The sequence below is a fragment of the Cololabis saira genome, chromosome 10 (assembly GCF_033807715.1).
Source record: "Cololabis saira isolate AMF1-May2022 chromosome 10, fColSai1.1, whole genome shotgun sequence".
Taxonomy (NCBI): domain Eukaryota; kingdom Metazoa; phylum Chordata; class Actinopteri; order Beloniformes; family Belonidae; genus Cololabis; species Cololabis saira.
Window position 1 is genome coordinate 12545810 of NC_084596.1, and position 18837 is coordinate 12564646.

An 18837-nucleotide genomic window follows, 5' to 3' on the forward strand; every position below is an offset into this window, starting at 1 on the left:
TTTCCTTCAACCACTGCTGGCTGCTTGTGGCCATTGATATACGAGGGCTTATTAAACCCTGGCGGTCTTGTTTGATCTGCACTGGGGAAGTTTGGGGTGCTGGTGAGGAAGGCTAGTAAAGACACAAGTCATTTATTCCAGTACTTGTCATTTAATTCTCCCGGGTCTGCTGAAGATCCTGCTGGAGGCCGATTCTGACAACCGCGCACTTTACCTTCTGTACCAATGTGTCTGGTAATGAATGTTTGCAAGTGCTGCATGGGGCAGGGGGGGGGGTGGCAAAAATAAACAGAGCTTTAACATCATGCAAATCTTCATGCAAATCGATAAGTAAGTTTAAACAAATCTTTAAAATCAATACTCTTTATGGATACAAAACGGAAATGGACACATGAACTGACAGCCAGTGACCAGAGTGCCTTGCTCAGCTGAAACACTTTTTCTTTTCTTTTATGCTTTTCTTTTAGAAGTTCTGTGAAATGCAGAAATTGTAAAAACAGAACATTAGAAGGGGTAGGACTAGAAAAGTTTTTTGAAACTTCATCCTACACCCTTTCAAACAGGAAATATTTATCTACATATAGATTTGTCTCTTTAATTTGCTTTGTTTTGCTTATGTTTTTTTTTTGTTTTTTCGGTATATACATTTTATGTACCGTATTTTCTGGACTATAAGCCGCTACTTTTTCATAGGTTTTCAACCGTGCGGCTTATACAAAGGTGCGGCTATTCTGTGGATTTTTCTTCCACCGCTCGGGCGCTCTAACCGGAATTAGAATCAAAACTAAGACAAAATAAATGCAAAGAAGAATACGCTACTTCTTCTTTAGCAGATAGAAGTAGAAGCAGATTTCAAACAGATAAATAGATAAATAAATACTGGTTATTTTCTCTTGGTTCTGTCCAGTTTTAATCAGCAAAGTTGCTGCCGTGTTAAGACACTGTTAGGAAAGGATCTATTTAGGTACAAACATGTACATCATTTACAGTTCAAAATGGTTCTGTACATGTAGTAAATGTCTAATCTAACAACATAAATATTTGCGGCTTGCATATCTTTTTTTTTAAATAGAGCGGATGCGGCTTATATACAGGTGCGGCTTATAGTCCAGAAAATACGGTATTCTGATTATTTTTTTGTTTTTGTTTTAACCTGTTTGAATAAATAATTAAATGAAATGAAAATGAATCCAAGTTTCCCAAAGAGGGCAGTGAAAGGATTTATGAATCAGTCAACGTCAGGCTGCCAGAAGTAGCCACCAATTAGGCCTGTTAAATATGCAGAAAAAACAATTAAGGACAAATGGGGGAATGAAGATGCCTCATCATGGTCTAGTCATTTTACAACTCTAGCAGATTGAAAATCGGAAGTTGTTTCTGCGTGACAAAATCTCTGATTGTCATCATTTTGGGTTCTCGCTGATAATTTTCTCCTTTAATCTTTACCACACCAGCTCTATTTTTAACATCGGATCAGCGCTCAAAAAAGTCAAACATGATGACGCTGCAAAATAAAATAAAGAGGGAACTTGCTTTGGTGGAACCAGTGTGGAAATACAATCATCACAGTCAGAGCTGCCTGGGAGATTTGCGAGGCCCTGTGCGGAATGGCTGGGGGGGCCCTCGCGAAATTTTTTGGGTTTTTCGGGTCGGATCGGGTGTCTATATGCGCAATTTTAACTCTCCGATTAGCAAAATACTGGATACCTTCCCCTGCCTCATCATCATCTGGGCTTGCCTCGACGCGGGGCCCCGCGGCTGCTTGAGACCCGGTCGGATCGGTGATTTTTGTAACAAATTTATCAAACGAGCCTTTCAGAGAGGCATTAAACTCTTCCATTTTCTTTAGTTTTTTTTCTTTTTTCGTCCCCTGATGGAAATTTCCTGATTCTGTCTCGTTCTCTCGACATTGTGTGACAGTTTGTTCCAACTCCACCGTCTGGATCAGAGCAGCTTGTGTCTGCGCTTGGTCTGATCAGTTGTGTTGAACAGACACGCGCATCATTGCACATATATTTATTGATATGCACAGACTAGTACACATTTAGGTCTGTAATGGAACGTGACTGTTGATATTTATAAGGGAAAAAACGAAAAAAAAATTTGAAAAAAAAAAAAAATTTGAAAAAAAAAAAAAAAAAAAAAAAAAACGGCCCATAGCTTGGGGCGCGAGGCCCCGTGCGGTCGCACGGTTCGCACACCCCTTGCGGCGGCCCTGATCACAGTCATCTGAATCTTCATCAAAACCCATCTAAATAAATAAATAAAGTAATGCAAGTTTCAGGTCAGTGGCTCTTGTTTGCTGTAGATTAATTTTTTTTTAAGCAGCAAGCAGGAGGGAGCAACCGTGGCGTTTGAAAGGGCTTATTGGCAGGCTTATGAGTGTAGCTGACATCTGGTGAGTCAGACTACAGTGCTGCTGCACTGTCATGCATCAAAGCAGAGAACTTGTTATAAAACCACCCGATTCAGGAAACCAGGCATGTCTTTTGTTTGAAGTTGAAGAAAAGCAGGTTACTCGTGAAAAAAAAAAAAAAAAGATGTCAATAAACAGGCTATTGCAGTAAAAAGTAAAGCACACTAATCAACGCAGCCAGGGTGTGAGGTTTGATTAATCCTACAGATTCGGTTGGAGTACTGCACAGATTAAGAGAGGGAAGCACACGGAGAGAGACAGAGAGAGAGAGAGAGAGAGACGAGTCTCCGGGCTCACTGATCAAACATGGTGTGTCTTGCAGGTACGGTGAGAGTGTTGCGTAGCGATGGGATTTGAGCATCTCCTTTGAAGTCGAGTATATCATGGCTGCCCAGCACAGCCTCCTTTGCGCGTCCCTCCCCTTCTCCGAGTGGAGGAGGGGGGGGGATTACTGGGGGAGGAGGGGCTTTAGGGACACGTACTGTAACGCAGCATTTCAAGGGGAATCAGGCCTGCTTTACAGACCCTCTCGCCTCTGCGACCAGACCCTCATCTCCCTCTTAACTCCAGCCGCACTAATCAATCTCCTCTACTGTCTTCACGCTTGAGAAAAGGCGTGGGGAGGGGGGGGATGCAGAGAGGCAGAGAGAAAGGATGATTGGGGGGGCTCAGCAGATAGAGTGGGGAGAAAGAAATAGGTGAAAAGTCTGGCATTTTGGTTTCAGACATGGAGCTCTCGCTCTCTCTCCCCCTTTCCGCGGTTGCCCAGAGCCCGGCTGCTGAATATGCATGTCCAGGGAAGTGTTGGCGCCCAGAGCAGCGCAGACTCTCGTTCTTCCTGCAGTGAAGTTTAGCCCAGAACATCCCGTGGAGAGCGCGGCCTCGGCGCTGCTGCTGTTTGACGAGGGCGTAGCGGCTCCACTTAGAAAGCCCAGAATCTAATATTAGCTTTGTTAAGAGATCTGTGCTGGACCCCGCTGCCGGCTGCGTGCATGGCAGATCGGGATCTTTGATGTAATTGTCAAGCGATAAGGGCGTCGTTGGGACGAGCTGCAATTACTTTTAGATACGGCTGTATTAAAAGGGTAAGCAGCGGCGGTAAAAAAAAAAAAACACACAGCCTCTTTGGTAACGCCTGAGGGGGCGAGGTGGGTGGAGCCGGAAAACAGGGCATGCATTTAAAATAGTATTTGTGCAGGGAGAAGAAGGTGATGTCTACAAATAAAAATTAGGTTACGCTTTCAGGTATGAACTAGGAATGGGCGATATTTTACCGTTTACGATATACCGTCAAAAATATTCCCCACGGTAAGAATTTGTCATCTCGCGGTAAAAACGATAAATTCCCGTTGATGACGTTTTTGTGTAACAAACATGGCGGAAGGCGGATCTGAGAGCGAGGAGGCTCCAGCTCCGTTATCCGGAACTGGTTTGGATTTAAAAAGAGAGACGAGGAGCAAACATCATCAGAGTCTGCAAAAAAACAGTGAGTGCAAAGGATGGCATTTATTTATTTGTCCTATTTCTTTATCAGGTTGTATTTTTTTTCTACTTTGTGATTTTATAAGCTAAGAAAACTTGAACGACAATGGTACTTTTGCTGTTTGCACTGTTATCCCACTGTTTAAGCCATGCAGTTTGAATAAATGTTGAATCTGTTCTTACATTTCAAACTTGTTTCATTTGAGTCATTACAGTTTTGCAGTACAGGTGTACTAATTTAATTGGTTTTTATTAATTCAATTTAATTGGTGTAGTTTAGTAGCATTTAGTATTCTTTTAGAGCAGTGATTTGGGGGCTCCAAAGACTAAATGTGGTGATAGATTTATAGTTAAAAAGGTGGAGTTGAATTTTTTCTATCGTCATTTTTATCATTATCGGGATAAATGCCAGAAATGATCGTGATAAATCTTTTAGTCCATACCGCCCATCCCTAGTATGAACATTTTGCCAGAATCGCTCCGTGGAAAAAACTGTGCACGTCTTACGTAATTAGAAGCGCCGTCTGTGCCCTCGTCTTGAAGCACCGCCAGGACGAAGCAGTAGTACTCCTGCTGACCGGTCAAGGGCTTGTTGTAGAAGCCGTTGTAGCTCTTCTCGTCGCCCAGCGTGAAGGAGGCTGGTAGGGAATCCAGCTTGGCTGCGATGTACGGCTTAGAGGAGTCCAGGTGACGTCTGCGTCTCAGGGCGGGACCTTCACTCGACCTGAGCAGCTGGATACACTCAAAATTAGCAACAACATTACAGTTAGCAGACACCCGTCTTGTGAGAGCCTGTCAGAAAATGTCACAAGTAAAACACACGTTTCCCAGCAATCAGAGGTGGGTAGTAACGAGTTACATTTACTTCATTACATTTACTTGAGTAAGTTTTGGGACATTTTGTACTTTTAGGAGTAGTTTTGAATCACTATACTTTTTACTTTTACTTGAGTAGATTTGTGAAGAAGAAACTGTTACTCTTACTCCGCTACATTAGGCTACGTTGAGCTGTTACTTTTCTTTTATCCCTTTTATCCGCGTACGCGTCAATCTCATGACATCACTGGGTGATTCTTTGGGAAAAATGTTTGTTTTTGCATGTTTTGTCACATTTACACAGATTTAAACACACACAGAGTTTCTATAAGTTCATGGGCTTGTTCTAGTTCTGCCTGGTTAAAAAAAGAAAAGTACAAAGGCTTGAAATTTTGTGCTACTTGTGCTTAATTTATTTTTTTATTCTGTTATTATTTTATTTATTTTATTATTTATTAAAGTACTTGAATTTACTTTAAGATTATTTTAATTTAAGCAATTTTTTATTTTTTATTACTTTTAATTTATTTTATTATTTTATTGATTGAATTTGCCTGAAGATGATTATTTTGTACTTTTGTCTGTTTGAATGGTTGTGTTAAAAAAAATAAATCAGACGTTACTCAACAGTTACTCAGTACTTGAGTAGTTTTTTCAACAAGTACTTTTTTACTTTTACTCAAGTAATTATTTGGATGACTACTTCTTACTTCTACTTGAGTCATATTATTCTGAAGTAACAGTACTTTTACTTGAGTACAATTTTTGGCTACTCTACCCACCTCTGCCAGCAATAATGTGACTAAATTAACTACATTATATTGTAGCGGTTGAAAGTCACTAAGTCACTTTTTGTACAGACTCATATCCGGCACTTTAAAACCATATTGTACATTTCTGTTTATACATTTTATTTGATGTCTTATATATATTTGTTTTTATATTTGTATTGTATTGCACCAATCACCACAATAAATTACTTGTGTGTGTTAACAAACTTGGCAATAAACCCTTTTCTGATTTCTGATTTCTGAAAAATATCTTTGTGGCTTGAATTTGCACCAAAACTCATTTACATGCAACACAGCAACTGATCTCCTAAAATTCATCAACTCCTGAGCCTTTTGCAATGATGCCATAAGTCCAGGTCCGGTTCTGCTTCTGTGGTTTACGAGATAATGATTCCAGAGAGCTGAAAATGCCCTTTGCACACTGATACAACAACAAACAATGCAGCCAAGCTACGAAGTGAGCAATTAGTGCTTGCTCCGGCACACAATCTCAGCACGAGTGCCAGGCTGGTTAATAAATGAGCAGTAGCACACAGCACTGCGGCATTGTGTTTTTAGCAGCAGTTTGTTTTCTGTCAGTGATGTCTCATGTGCTTGCTCCAGATGTAGCTTTATTAAATCATTGTGTTGGAGGGAGGAGACAATGGCCTGCTCAGTGCCTAATGAATCAGGGACTCCCATCTCTTTCCTCCTTCCTTTTCCTCTGCTATTTCTACAGGGAGCTTCGACAAAAGCAATTCAGACCAACAATCCTTGTAGTGTACTTAAACACCACACTATTACAATTTAGCATAATGTGCTATTTATGTTAAATTCCTTCATTTGTGAGGAGGATCCTTGCAGAATAATGGAGTCCTAATTATTTCTTCTCCTTTGAATAGCATGAAAAACTTTGCATGGAACACGTGTATGAAAAGACTGAAGCTGTCATTTTCTAAAATCCGCTTTAAGAAGTATAAATAAGTGTGGATGAGTGAACACGTATAGCAGTTGTCGCACGTTAAATCCGTCTTCTGTGCTTTGCAAACGTAGATCCAACAGATGGTTAGCGACCGCGGCCCTGGCATCCAATCAGGACACTCCCCACCTCCTCGAGTGAGTCATTGTTTAAAGTCTCGCTGCCCTGCCACCTCGTCCTCCCTGAGCCGGGGAGGGTGGAGATAATTATCTTCTGCCAGCGCCTCCCTACCCGGTTGGAATGCATGATGCTATTTCTGACCCCTGACCTGGCACATTAGCCAATCAGCAAGCAGCCTGGCACTCACCTCGTCCAGGTCCATCTCGTCTGGATTTTTCCAGTTCTGCGTCGCCTTGGAATCCGGCACCACTACGATGTAGTACCACCTGCCAAAAAAAGAAATAAATAAATGAGTAAAAAATAAAGCCTGTTGTTAAGGCGGAATGCCTGAATAATATGCATGCTGAGATCAAAGCGGGCCAAGTGCAGTAATAACCACATGTTTAGACATTCTTCTGACTGTTAGGCTCGTTGGGATGAATTCAAAATTTGAGGGTTGTACAAGTGGGTGGAACCAAGGTCGAACACCAGCAGATTGGCTCTGCATTCTCCAATTAAAGGCTAATCACCGGGAACATCTGTCATGTATCCTGGAACAAACACTGTCCCAGTGAGGGCGGCTCTCAGCTAATAGACATCCCTGCAGGATTCCTGAGGTTAATAGGAGCAGCTATGCAAGTGTGTGTGTGTGTGTGTGTGTGTGTGTGTTGGTCTTCTTGTATTGCTATTAGGGATGGGCGGTATGGACTAAAAAATGTATCACGATAATTTCCGGCATTTATCCCGATAACGATAAAAAAAATACCAATTCAACTCCACCTTTATAACTATAAATCTATCTCGCTCTCAGATCCGCCATGTTTGTTACACAAAAACGTAATCAACGGGAATTTATCCTTCATTCTTTCTTTCTTTCTTTCTTTCTTTCTTTCTTTCTTTCTTTCTTTCTTTCTTTCTTTCTTTCTTTCTTTCTTTCTTTCTTTCTTTCTTTCTTTCTTTCTTTCTTTCTTTCTTTCTTTCTTCCTTCCTTTCTTCCCTCCCTTCCTTCTTTCCTCCTGCTCTCTCCTTCCTTCTTCCCTTCCTCTTTTCTCCCTTCCTTCTCCCCTTTCCTTCCTTCCTTCCTTCCTTCCTTCCTTCCTTCCTTCTTTTTTCCCTTCCTTCCTTCTTTTTTCCCTTCTTTTTTCCCTTCCTTCCTTCCTTCCTTCCTTCCTTCTTTTTTCCCTTCTTTTTTCCCTTCCTTCCTTCTTTTTTCCCTTCCTTCCTTCTTTTTCCCTTCTTTCCTCCTTCCTTCCTTCCTTCCTTCCTTCTTTTTTCCCTTCCTTCCTTCTTTTTTCCTTCCTTCCTTCCTTCCTTCCTTCCTTCCTTCCTTCCTTCCTTCCTTCCTTCCTTCCTTCCTTCCTTCCTTCTTTTTTCCCTTCCTTCCTTCTTTCCTCCCTTCCTTCCTTCCTTCCTTCCTTCCTTCCTTCCTTCCTTCCTTCTTTTTTCCCTTCCTTCCTTCTTTTTCCCTTCTTTCCTCCTTCCTTCCTTCCTTCTTTTTTCCCTTCCTTCCTTCCTTCCTTCCTTCCTTCTTTTTTCCCTTCCTTCCTTCTTTTTCCCTTCTTTCCTCCTTCCTTCCTTCCTTCCTTCCTTCTTTTTTCCCTTCCTTCCTTCCTTCCTTCCTTCCTTCCTTCCTTCCTTCCTTCCTTCCTTCCTTCCTTCCTTCCTTCCTTCCTTCCTTCCTTCCTTCCTTCCTTCCTTCCTTCCTTCCTTCCTTCCTTCCTTCCTTCCTTCCTTCCTTCCTTCCTTCCTTCCTGTACGTTGTGCGTGGATTTAAGGCAGAACCATAAATCAGCTTTACACAAAAACGTCATCAACGGGAATTTATCGTTTTTACCGCGAGATGACAAATTCTTATTGTGAGGAATTTTTTTGACAGTAAATCGTGAACGGTAAAATATCACTCATTCCTAATTGCTATCACTGCAAAAATCAAAAGACTGAAACTACAGACATGAGAAGGGGTCAAACTAAGGAGGTTGGGTAAAGGAGGAGGCATCAAGGAGCCCGGTTGCACGAGGACACCATGTACAAGTGGTTTTGTTTCCTTTCATCTACATTAGCTTTCTGCCGCCGTCTCGCTCATTTTTTCCCCCTGACAGTTTTCTTTCAGCTCAAACTTTTCCTGCCATTGTGACATTCGGTGAAACGAGCAGCCGCTGACAGCGAAAGCAGCTGCGTCTCTCCTCTTCTTTCCACGCTCCGCATCCGTGATTCGACACCGACTCCGGTCTGGGAGCACGAGCAGACATGTGTAACAACCCCCCGCGTCCCCCTTTCCAATCCCCGCGCACCCCCCCCCCCCGGCTCTCCCGTTCTCAATCATCTGCTCTCTTTGTCTACGGGTCTGTGCTGGACCTCGGGCGAGCCGCGGCAGCCCTGTAATTTTTGTCTGACAAAAATCAACACTTCTCCCTCCCCCTTCCATACGTGTATCTCTGCGTGTCCCCTCTCAAAGAAAGGATTTACTTGTGTGTCTGCTCACAACAGCTTGAGTGAAAACACAGCAGAGCTCAGCCGGGTGTTAACTCTTAGTCATCATCAGCCTCTCTGTGATAAAAAAACGGCTGAGAAGAAAGTTTGCAGCTTTCAGAAACGCTGTTTCAGTATTGATCAAATACAATTGTGCCATCTGGGCTGCTGTAATTGGAAGAAAGGCTGTCCGAGGTTCAGTTTTCAGTGTAGGTGTTTTAATATGAAATCCCAAAGGATGACATTTTATCAGCAACAAAGTGATGCTTTTAGTGTTCAGAACTACAAACACGCCCCCAAAATCATTTATTGATGGTATTATTTAAATAAAAGTAAATATTTAATGATAACCTAGTTATTAAATACAGAGGTGTCAAGTAACAAAGTACAAATACTTCGTTACCTTACTTAAGTAGAAATTTTGGTTATCTATACTTCACTGGAGTAATTATTTTTCAGACGACTTTTTACTTTTACTCCTTACATTTTCACACAATTATCTGTACTTTTTACTCCTTACATTTTAAAAACAGCCTCGTTACTCTATTTCATTTCGGCCTTTAAAAAAAATCTATCCAGTTAAATTGCTCCATCCGGATAGAGTGAATTTGGTTGTGGTTGTTTCAGATGTTCTTGTCCAGTTTTGTTCTTACATCCGTTCCCTCAGATTCCTGCAACTAAACTTGGATGTACATTCCAATAAAGGTTAAGATAAATGATAACATGCCTCTGAAGTTTGACTTTTTGCACCATTACAATACTTATAGGCAACTAGTCATCATATCTCCTGCTCTCTGAAACACATGTTAATGCTCAATAGTACACATATATGGTTCTTTAATATATTTGCATTATACTAAGATGCATTCATTTTCAATGGCTTTTGTCCTTAATGGCTTTTTTCCCCATTACATTACTTTTACTTTTATACTTTAAGTAGTTTTGAAACCAGTACTTTTATACTTTTACTTGAGTAAAAAACTTGAGATGATACTTCAACTTCTACAGGAGTATTTTTAAACTCTAGTATCTATACTTCTACCTGAGTAATGAATGTGAATACTTTTGACACCTCTGATTAAATAACATTAAATGCTTATGCATAATATTAAAGATAAATGTTTACTACTTTCTGTTATGTCTACTGACTGGATATTAATTCCCTTTGAGTTTCCAAAACTATTAAATTCTTACATTTCCCCATTTCCCCGTTGGCATGGTTTTCTCTGCCTTTGTGCCTCTAGAGTGTTCGGTGCTGCCCCCCTCGTACTGACCTGACACGGCTGGTGGTCTGGGCTTTGGGCAGGCTGATGGTCATCTTGCCACTTTGAGCCGAGTGCATGATGGGCTTGGTTTTGATCAGGTCGGGGGCTGTGCGGACGGACACCTGCTGCTGCAGACCCCCGGCGATGTTGCCTCTGCTCGTCAGTACAAACGAGTATTCCGTGTCCGCCTGCAACTGATTGATCAGTTTCCTCTTCAGGTTTCCCTGCACTTCCACACTTTGCTGGTTATATAAGATCTGCAAGCACAGAGGAGGGGAAAAAAAAAAAAAAGTACTGAGCTCTGGTTTAAAGTAAGGTAGACAAACATAGACACATGCTTTCATAGACACACACTGCTCTTTATTCCCTCTCTCTCAAGGGCATGTATGAAGCACTGCAGTCCCATCTCGTGTCACAGCTTATCAAATGTGCTTCGGGGGTTACACTTGTCCACTGGTCTTTGCCTTTGCTTCTCTTATATAAAGTCAGAGTTCACGGTGAATTTATTTATGTCAACCCTCAGCACTGACTGGAAAAAACATCCTCTTGCTTGGCACTCACCTTAAAAGGAACCTGAGATTTGTAGTTTGGGGGCAAATCCCAGGTAAGGAGGACGGACGTCTTAGTGACAGCTTTGACACCAAAGTTAAGGGTCGGGAAATCTAGAACGGGGGGAAAAAAAAAATCTTTGATTAAGACATTTAGCAACACATTTTGTGCACTACTAGGGCTGGGCGATATGGACCAAAAGTCATATCTCGATATTTTCTAGCTAAATGGCGATACTCGATATATATCTCGATATTTTTTCTGTGCCATAATTGGGGTTTCCCCCAAAGCATTATAGCATAGCATCTCTGTTAGCTTCATTTTTTTTCTGAGGCAAACCCTTAAAAAAACAGTCAGTTTTAATACAAAGCCTCGTGCCAAATCTCACACAGGTTCCTTTATTAACAGAGGTCTGCACAATATCAAAATGTATAAAACAAATGAAATGAAAATAAACTGCCTGCATATAGAGAATAAAAATGCTTCTTGAATAAAATAAAACAAATATCCCTTTCCTGCATAACAATTAAATTGAAATACACTGTGCAATTAATACAATGTAGACTGTAACAGGCAGACTTTTCCACTGAGGTTGACAGTTGTGCAAATAACAAAACATTTGTGCAAATCTCAAATAAAACATTCAAGTCAATTAGTCACAAAATAAGCTATATCAAAATCAAAAAAAAAAAAAAAAAAAAAAAATTAAATCGATAAACGATATTGTCTCGTACCATATCGCGTTTGAAAATATATCGATATATATTAAAATCTCGATGTATCTCCCAGCCCTATGCACTACAAAATGTAATTTCAAACCGTGCAGCTCTGATACCTTGAAATCTAACTAGACAACCTAAAGAATACAGACTGCATTCGTGCTTGATTGCAATTTCACGTAAAAATAGCTCAAGTCTCTGGGAACCTGCTCCATTTATTAGCCCGCTATTCCCCGCAGGACGCGTGCAACAGGCTGAGATCTCTGTGATCACCAGGAGCCGTCTATGACAGTGGGAGTGGCCACGCGAGTCTTAAAATATCAAGCACATTAATAAATAAGAGATGTTACATTTACAGGATTATAAAACGCATGACAAGGTACATGCTGGGGTACGCTTTAGATTTGTGTGTAATGGGATGGAGGATGAGGACGCGTGGTAATGTGACTGTAGCACGTAATGAGATTAGCACTCTATAAATCAATAAGCAGCGCTGCAATATAGTGAGTGCAAGATGAGAAAGACGTGGCTCTGATAGAGATGGAGTCAGTTCAAGAGTTGGAGACACCAGCTGTGATATGCGCTCATAAATATTACGAGGGCAGTTCCTGTGTGTGCGTACATGCAAAAGAGCAATTATATAATGGTTGTAGTTTTTAAATATGCATGAGTTAAACCATGATAACATATTCTCAAATCAATCCCGGGAGTGCTTATGGACCATACTTTTCCTACAAATCTTCACAAAATTCTGGTCCTACAGAAACGTTTTGTTAGGATTGCAACTCGATCAGATTCACTCGCTTCATCTACTCCTTTATTTCAAAAACTCCAGATTCTTACTATTTATGATATCAATATTTTTCAGATATGCGTTTTTATTTATAAGCTAAATTCAAGTGAAGGTAATATTCCTGGACAGTTCAAGATTTACTTTAAATTAAATTCAGAGATTCATTCTTATTCAACGCGACAATCCTCAGCTCTTCATCCTCCTAAATTTCTCACTTGCAGAGGTCAATTTTCGGTTAGATTTAGGGGCACTAAATTGTGGAATGATTTTTCCCACTTGGCAAAGAGCTCGTCCTCTCTGAAATGTTACAAAAGACGTTTGAAGGACCACCTGACTGCTGTTTTGTAACTGTTTTCCCAATGTATTGTTGTTTATGTATCCATGTTCTTTTTGTTTTTTTGTTCTTTTTGTGTTTCACTCATAGTGACATATATATAATATAAGTTGTAAAAACAATATCCCATGCACACTCACACACACTTATTTTTCGTCTTTATTCTTTATTATTTATATATTGCATTATTAGTTTGCCATCACTTTTGTGTAGTTTTACTTTCTGTTTTTTGTATGTTAATCTTGACATGAAATTTTAATATCTTCGATGGAAGCTTCAAATAAGCCCATTGGGTTTTTTGCCTCTTCCTGCACCTATAGTGTTTATTAGGAGTGTCAAAAAATATCGATATGCATCGTTAATCGGTGTTTAACACCAACGATGCGACTACATCGGTGCACGTTGAACTGTATCGGACCAAATAAAGCATAAACGGGACGTTGGTTCGGTCCTAGCGTTGGGAATCGATGCACCGAGTAACTGCGGTAAAAATGCAGATCTACAAGCCCACAGTGCGTTGCATTTAGGCAGGTTGTGAGCTTGGAGATCTGCTCCTTTCCTACTTCCGGCGCAGGACACCGGCGCGCGCATATCACCACGGCATGACGCTGTAAAATGTGCGACACATGAGCGAACGTAAACACAGGCTGGCTGCAGCATTGAGCATCATGGCAGACGATAACGGAGAACAAATATACAGTGGAGGAACACATCTTAAATCTTTTGTTTGGAAGACGTTTGGATTTTATAAAAAGGGAGGAAAACTGGACAAAACTATGGCCATTTGTAAGGTATGAAATTGATTTTGACATAACAGCAGGCTCATTTTATAGTTTAATTTTGTGATCTGATTTGTGGCATTGTTGAGGAATTTTGAGGAGATTTTCATTGTTAGTTTGGAGCTTTGCAAAGTACAATAATTTTGCACTGTACTGAAGCCAGAAGAGGGCTAAGCCTTATTTTCTAGACCTTTATATTTCATATTTCTCCACCTGACAAAGTAAGTACCTGCCAAAGTGAATCTCTTAGAAATAGGTGTGTGAGACAGAGACTTCCATTCCATGTCAGAATGTATAGTACAGTAGTTTATAGTTTTGTATTTGTATTCATGTTGGTGTTTACTGTTTAGTATTGGAATAATAAACATGACATGATTCATTTGTCATCCAGACATCCGCCTTTCTTTACAAAGGTATTTTTTATTTTGTTTTCCCATAGTCCTTTATGAGATAATATCAATTTGTTACTTGCTTGAGCTTTTTAATGAAAAGTTTTGAAAAATGTATTAATATATCAGATCGCATCGTATCGAATCGCATGACATTGCATCAAATTCCACAAAATCGAATTGCATCGAAATTGTACCAAATCGTATCGGATCGAATCGTCTGGTCTATAAAATGTATCGTCCCTGAATCGCATCGGAGCCCATATATCGGATACGTATCGCATCGTCTTGTAAGGGAGAGATTCACACCCCTAGTGTTTATCATTGATATTTCCTGTATATTTTTTTTTAAAAACTGTGCAAAACAATAAACTAAATAAACTAAAACCATTCCTACCGTTTGACATGGTTCTGCTCTGGATGCTGGGGCTGAGGGGCCCCCCGCCCTTCCCCGTGTACGCCTGGACGCGGATGTCGTAAGTGGTGTCGGGGTTGAGGCCCTGGATGGTCATGTGGGTGTCGGACGTGCGGTTGGTGCTGTTTTGCTGGCTGTTTATGTCCCTGTACACCACCAGGTAGTAGACGATCTTGCCGTTCCTCTCCGCCAGCAGCGGGGGCTCCCAGGTGAGCTGGGTGCTGGCCTGCGTCAGCCCCGTGACCTGCAGGTTCATGGGGAACCCCGTGGGCAGGCCTTCCGGGGTGCTGATCTCCTTCACGTAGGCCTCTCCTATCCCGGCGCGGTTGCGGGCGCTGAGGCGGAAGACGTACGTGGTGCCCTTGTGCAGGCCCGTGACCGTGTAGTGGTCGTCGGTTTTCCGGAGCTCGCGTGACGTGAAGGTTTCCTCGTCGGTGCGTTTGTACTGCAGCTGGTAGCCCATCAGCTCACCCACCATTTCCTTGGGCGGCTGCCACTGGATCAACGCCGTCTTGTCCAGGGTGGTGCTGATGATCATCGTAGGCCTGCCGGGCACTAAACACAGACATTAAAGACAAAAATTATTCTAATTGAAATCATTTGACATAGGCAGGGTGCAATTTGTGAAAAAAACAGAGGGGGGGGGGGGGGTAATTTTGAGAAATATTTTTATTCAGAAAAATTACCACACAACAGCGGGCCAACAGTATAGGTCAGGGGTCAACCCAAAATGTTGAAAGAGCCATATTGGACCAAAAACACAAAAAACAAATATGTCTGGAGCCGCAAAAAATGAAAAGTCTTGTATAAGCTTTGGAATGAAGGCAAATGCCGAAAGGCGAAATGTCGAGATTAATGTTGAAGTAGAATTTCGAGAAAAAAGTCGAAATGTTGAGAAAAAAGTCGAAATGTCGAGAAAAAAGTCGAAATGTCGAGATTAAAAAGGAAAGGAAAAAGGAAGAAAAAAAGAGAAAAAAGGAAAAAAGAAAAAAAAGAAGAAAAAAAGGAAAAAAAAAGGTCAAACATTTAAAAAAAAAAAAGCACCAGGGAGCCACTAGGGCGGCGCTAAAGAGCCGCATGCGGCTCTAGAGCCGCGGGTTACTGACCCCTGGTATAGGTTATATGAAAACTTGTTTCTTGTGTAAACCTTACACTTAAGCTAAATAACGTAGGCGGTAGGCCTATTTTTAACATGAACTGAACCACTGCATTTGCAGAAATAGTTTCTCCTAATATTGTTTTTAAATGTGCCAAATAAAAATAAACAAAATTCATATTTTTTTAATTCTTTCTCGATATCAGTTTAACAGAAAAACACGGGAGCTCTCCTCAGCCGGGGAGATGCTGCTGTTCTCCATCCGATCAGCAATGTCAGATCTTGTTTCATCTTCTGTCGCATTTTTTCTCTGGATTTTTGGTTGTGATCCTGTAAAATATGAGGATATGCTGCTCTGGATTCTTTTCATTTTTTAATTCATTTGACTGACTGTATCTTTTATTTTGGTGGCCGGGAAGTTGGACTTTTGGAATGCAAAGAAAATCCGGTTGGTTTTCAAAATAAAACTGCTTTCTGTGGTCACGACGCGTCTGACTCGCTCCCGGTATCAAAATCACAGCACAAGCAGAATGAACACGGACTCTGTGTATTTTGGTTGTTATTACTTGTTATTAATTACAATGTAATGGTGAAAATACTTTGGGTGGGGGGGGACACATTTTGTCCCCACCGAGGATAAAAATAATTCAGCAGATGGTAGGACGTGTAAACCAGAGGGGGGAAAATCCCCACCATCCCCACCGCCAAATCGCACCCTGGACGTAGGCATGACCTTATTTATGTACATCAAATTCATGAAGACGGTATCATAAACTCTTGGTATCATACAGCTTAAACGGAGCCTGCTGTCCTGTTTTTGGTCTTTGCAAGTAAAGCACATATTTGCAGGTTTTTTTTTACCCTCTAAAACAGACAGCCTTTCCCAGTGCAGGCAGCAGCGTTTTTACCCTCAGTCTCAACCTCACTACCACACATGCCAATTTTCCTCTCCAGGACAACCGTGTAGACTACTGTAACAGGAAGCGATGGCATTCAACTATTCCTCAGACTGTAATGGCCCACAATTATGAGTAAAAATGACATACTAAGAACATTTCTTTTTTGAAAATTGTTGACTGAACCTTCAGCCCTAGTGAGCGAGCAGCTGTTCGCTGTAAAAGTGCAGTAAAATTAACCTCTCAACTTCCGCTCTTCCATATGGAATGTTTTAGTTGGCAATCACATACGCTTAAAAGGTATTTTAGAACAATGCACACTAATGCAACTCGAAACAAAGCACACATTCACACTCAATAAAATAACAGCGTGTTGACCCAGGAGGAAACTTTCCAGCAGCAGATCCAGCTGACCCAGGTTTGAAAGGTCATTGTACTAATTTACACTGAAGAACAAAACCATGACTACGTTTACATGCAGTCAAAATTCGGGTTATTGCTAATATTCCGGTTACTGAAACATTCAGAATATTCCGTTACATGCGTGAGCAAACAGGGTTATCCCTGTTTACATGGTAATTAATCATTTGGGATATCTGGATCAAACCAGCGACGCACGGAGAACGTGATGACGCAATTACTTTAATTTCCGCTTCTTCTTCCTGTATCCAAATTTAAAACAAATGCTGCTTCACGCAACTTTTCGCTCACCTTCTTGTAAATCTCGCTATCCCGGTACTTTCTACCGTCTACAAATGCCAAAATGTTCATATCCTTCATTACATTTATAAAATGATTAGTGTCCTCCTCACTCCAAAAGTGTGGCGTGGTCTTGCGTTTCTCCGTGTTTATAAGAACTTCCTGGACTCAAAAGACCAAGATTCCTAACGAAAAGAGCATGCCCAGAAAACAAATTCATGTTCCGCTTGATGGGGATATCCCGTTTGGTGTTTACATGACCGAATATTCAGGTTTTAAAAGGAGTAACCCAGGGCTCATATTCAGGTTTTTAAAAACCGGAATATGAGCAAATTCGGGTTATTCAAAGGGGTTATTAGTGTTTACATGGCCGCACAAATTCGGGTTATTGCCAATATTCGGGTTTTAAAAGGGTTATTGGTATTAACATGGCTGTAAAAGTTCCAGTTATTGCCAATATTCAGGTTTTAAAAGGGTTATTGACTGCATGTAAACACAGTTTTCTCTGGTAAATGAAGGACCTGATGGCGACTCTATTCTCCCAAGTATGCAGCACCAACTTTGATAAATCTCTCACAATAGAGGGACGGATCAAAAATCCAGCCAACAGACAGTTGGATTGAGCAGAATGAAGGTTATTCATGATACTTCAACAAAAATGAGATGGTATTTCAGATCAACGTGGCATTTCAGTACTGTGGGTCCTTGGCATGCTTTTGGCCTTGAATAACAAACAAAGAGGTAAGGAGCTTTAAACCCTAAAATGAATATCAGTGTTCACTGTGGACCGATATTGAAACCCTGATAAACTTCTCCTGACCTGCTCCAGTCGTGGTGATGACTTTAGCTTTGCTGCGAGCTCCGTCCCCCTTGGTGGTGTAGGCGGCCACGGTGACGGAGTAGGTGGTTTCAGACTGCAGGCCGCCGATGATGGTCTCCTGAAAAATGGTCAAAGTCACAAGATCAGACCTGAAAATGACTCAAGGATTCTCAGCGAAACCTTCTCAGGAAGGAAAAAAATAAAATAAAACAGCACACAACCCCTTCAAACAAACGGGTACCCCTTTAAAAACACACACTCCCGGAAGAAACCGCAATAAAATCCACTCAGAAACCTGTTGATCATTTCATTTAAGAACAGAACATTTGAAATATTTCACACAGAAAGGTTTTGAAGGCACACAAACAGGAACAGGAACTTTTCTTATTGAAGAAAAACTCCTGTGCCAATTGTAAGGCGCACACACACACCCAAACACACACACACCCATTTACCAACAAACCAAATGAACCAGAACATCACCAGTGTGTCAGTGTTCATGTCTGCCGCCTGGATAAGCACCATTATACCCAGAGGAGCTTTGGATCATCGCTACACTGCAGTCTGTTAAAAGCCCACAAAATAGTTCATTTCCGACTGTGAGAGTGGTGTTTAAATAAATATTTGAGATTAATAAATATTAAACCCTTGAATAATTAAATCAGAGTCCTGGCTGACTCTCGTCCTCCGGCTGGACATCCAGGCGGCTTTGACACAAAGACACACCGGTTGGCGGTTGAACCAATGAGTTACTCGGCGTCCAGACGCACACGGACAGAAAAAACACACCGTTATTGGGAGCCTGCTACAGTGCTGGCACTCACTTCACCAGACTGCATCAGTCTGAATAAAAACACACCCACACGCTGGAATTAAACACTCGGAGCTCAAACAAAGCCCTGATGTAAACACACAAACACACGTACACAAATGGACATACTTGCCAATTTATACAGTATCTAAATATACAACAACGTACTGAATGTGAACTCTCAGAAGTACGTGCACAGGCAGACGTACGGGCGTCGATGTGCACATGGGCACCCGCTCAG

The 18837-nt window shown here is 41.2% G+C and overlaps 1 protein-coding gene across 1 annotated transcript in view; it reads right to left on the reverse strand.

Annotated features, from left to right (window-relative positions):
* The window catches only part of LOC133452432 (receptor-type tyrosine-protein phosphatase F), a 199390-nt gene that overhangs the window by 60143 nt on the left and 120410 nt on the right, over nucleotides 1-18837 (reverse strand). The window contains exons 13-18 of the mRNA XM_061731732.1: nucleotides 17786-17903; nucleotides 14257-14829; nucleotides 10858-10958; nucleotides 10306-10553; nucleotides 6771-6849; nucleotides 4406-4630 (exon numbers count right to left, since the gene is read on the reverse strand). Coding sequence (XP_061587716.1) covers nucleotides 4406-4630; nucleotides 6771-6849; nucleotides 10306-10553; nucleotides 10858-10958; nucleotides 14257-14829; nucleotides 17786-17903 — 1344 coding nt within the window. The remainder of the gene's footprint in view (nucleotides 1-4405; nucleotides 4631-6770; nucleotides 6850-10305; nucleotides 10554-10857; nucleotides 10959-14256; nucleotides 14830-17785; nucleotides 17904-18837) is intronic.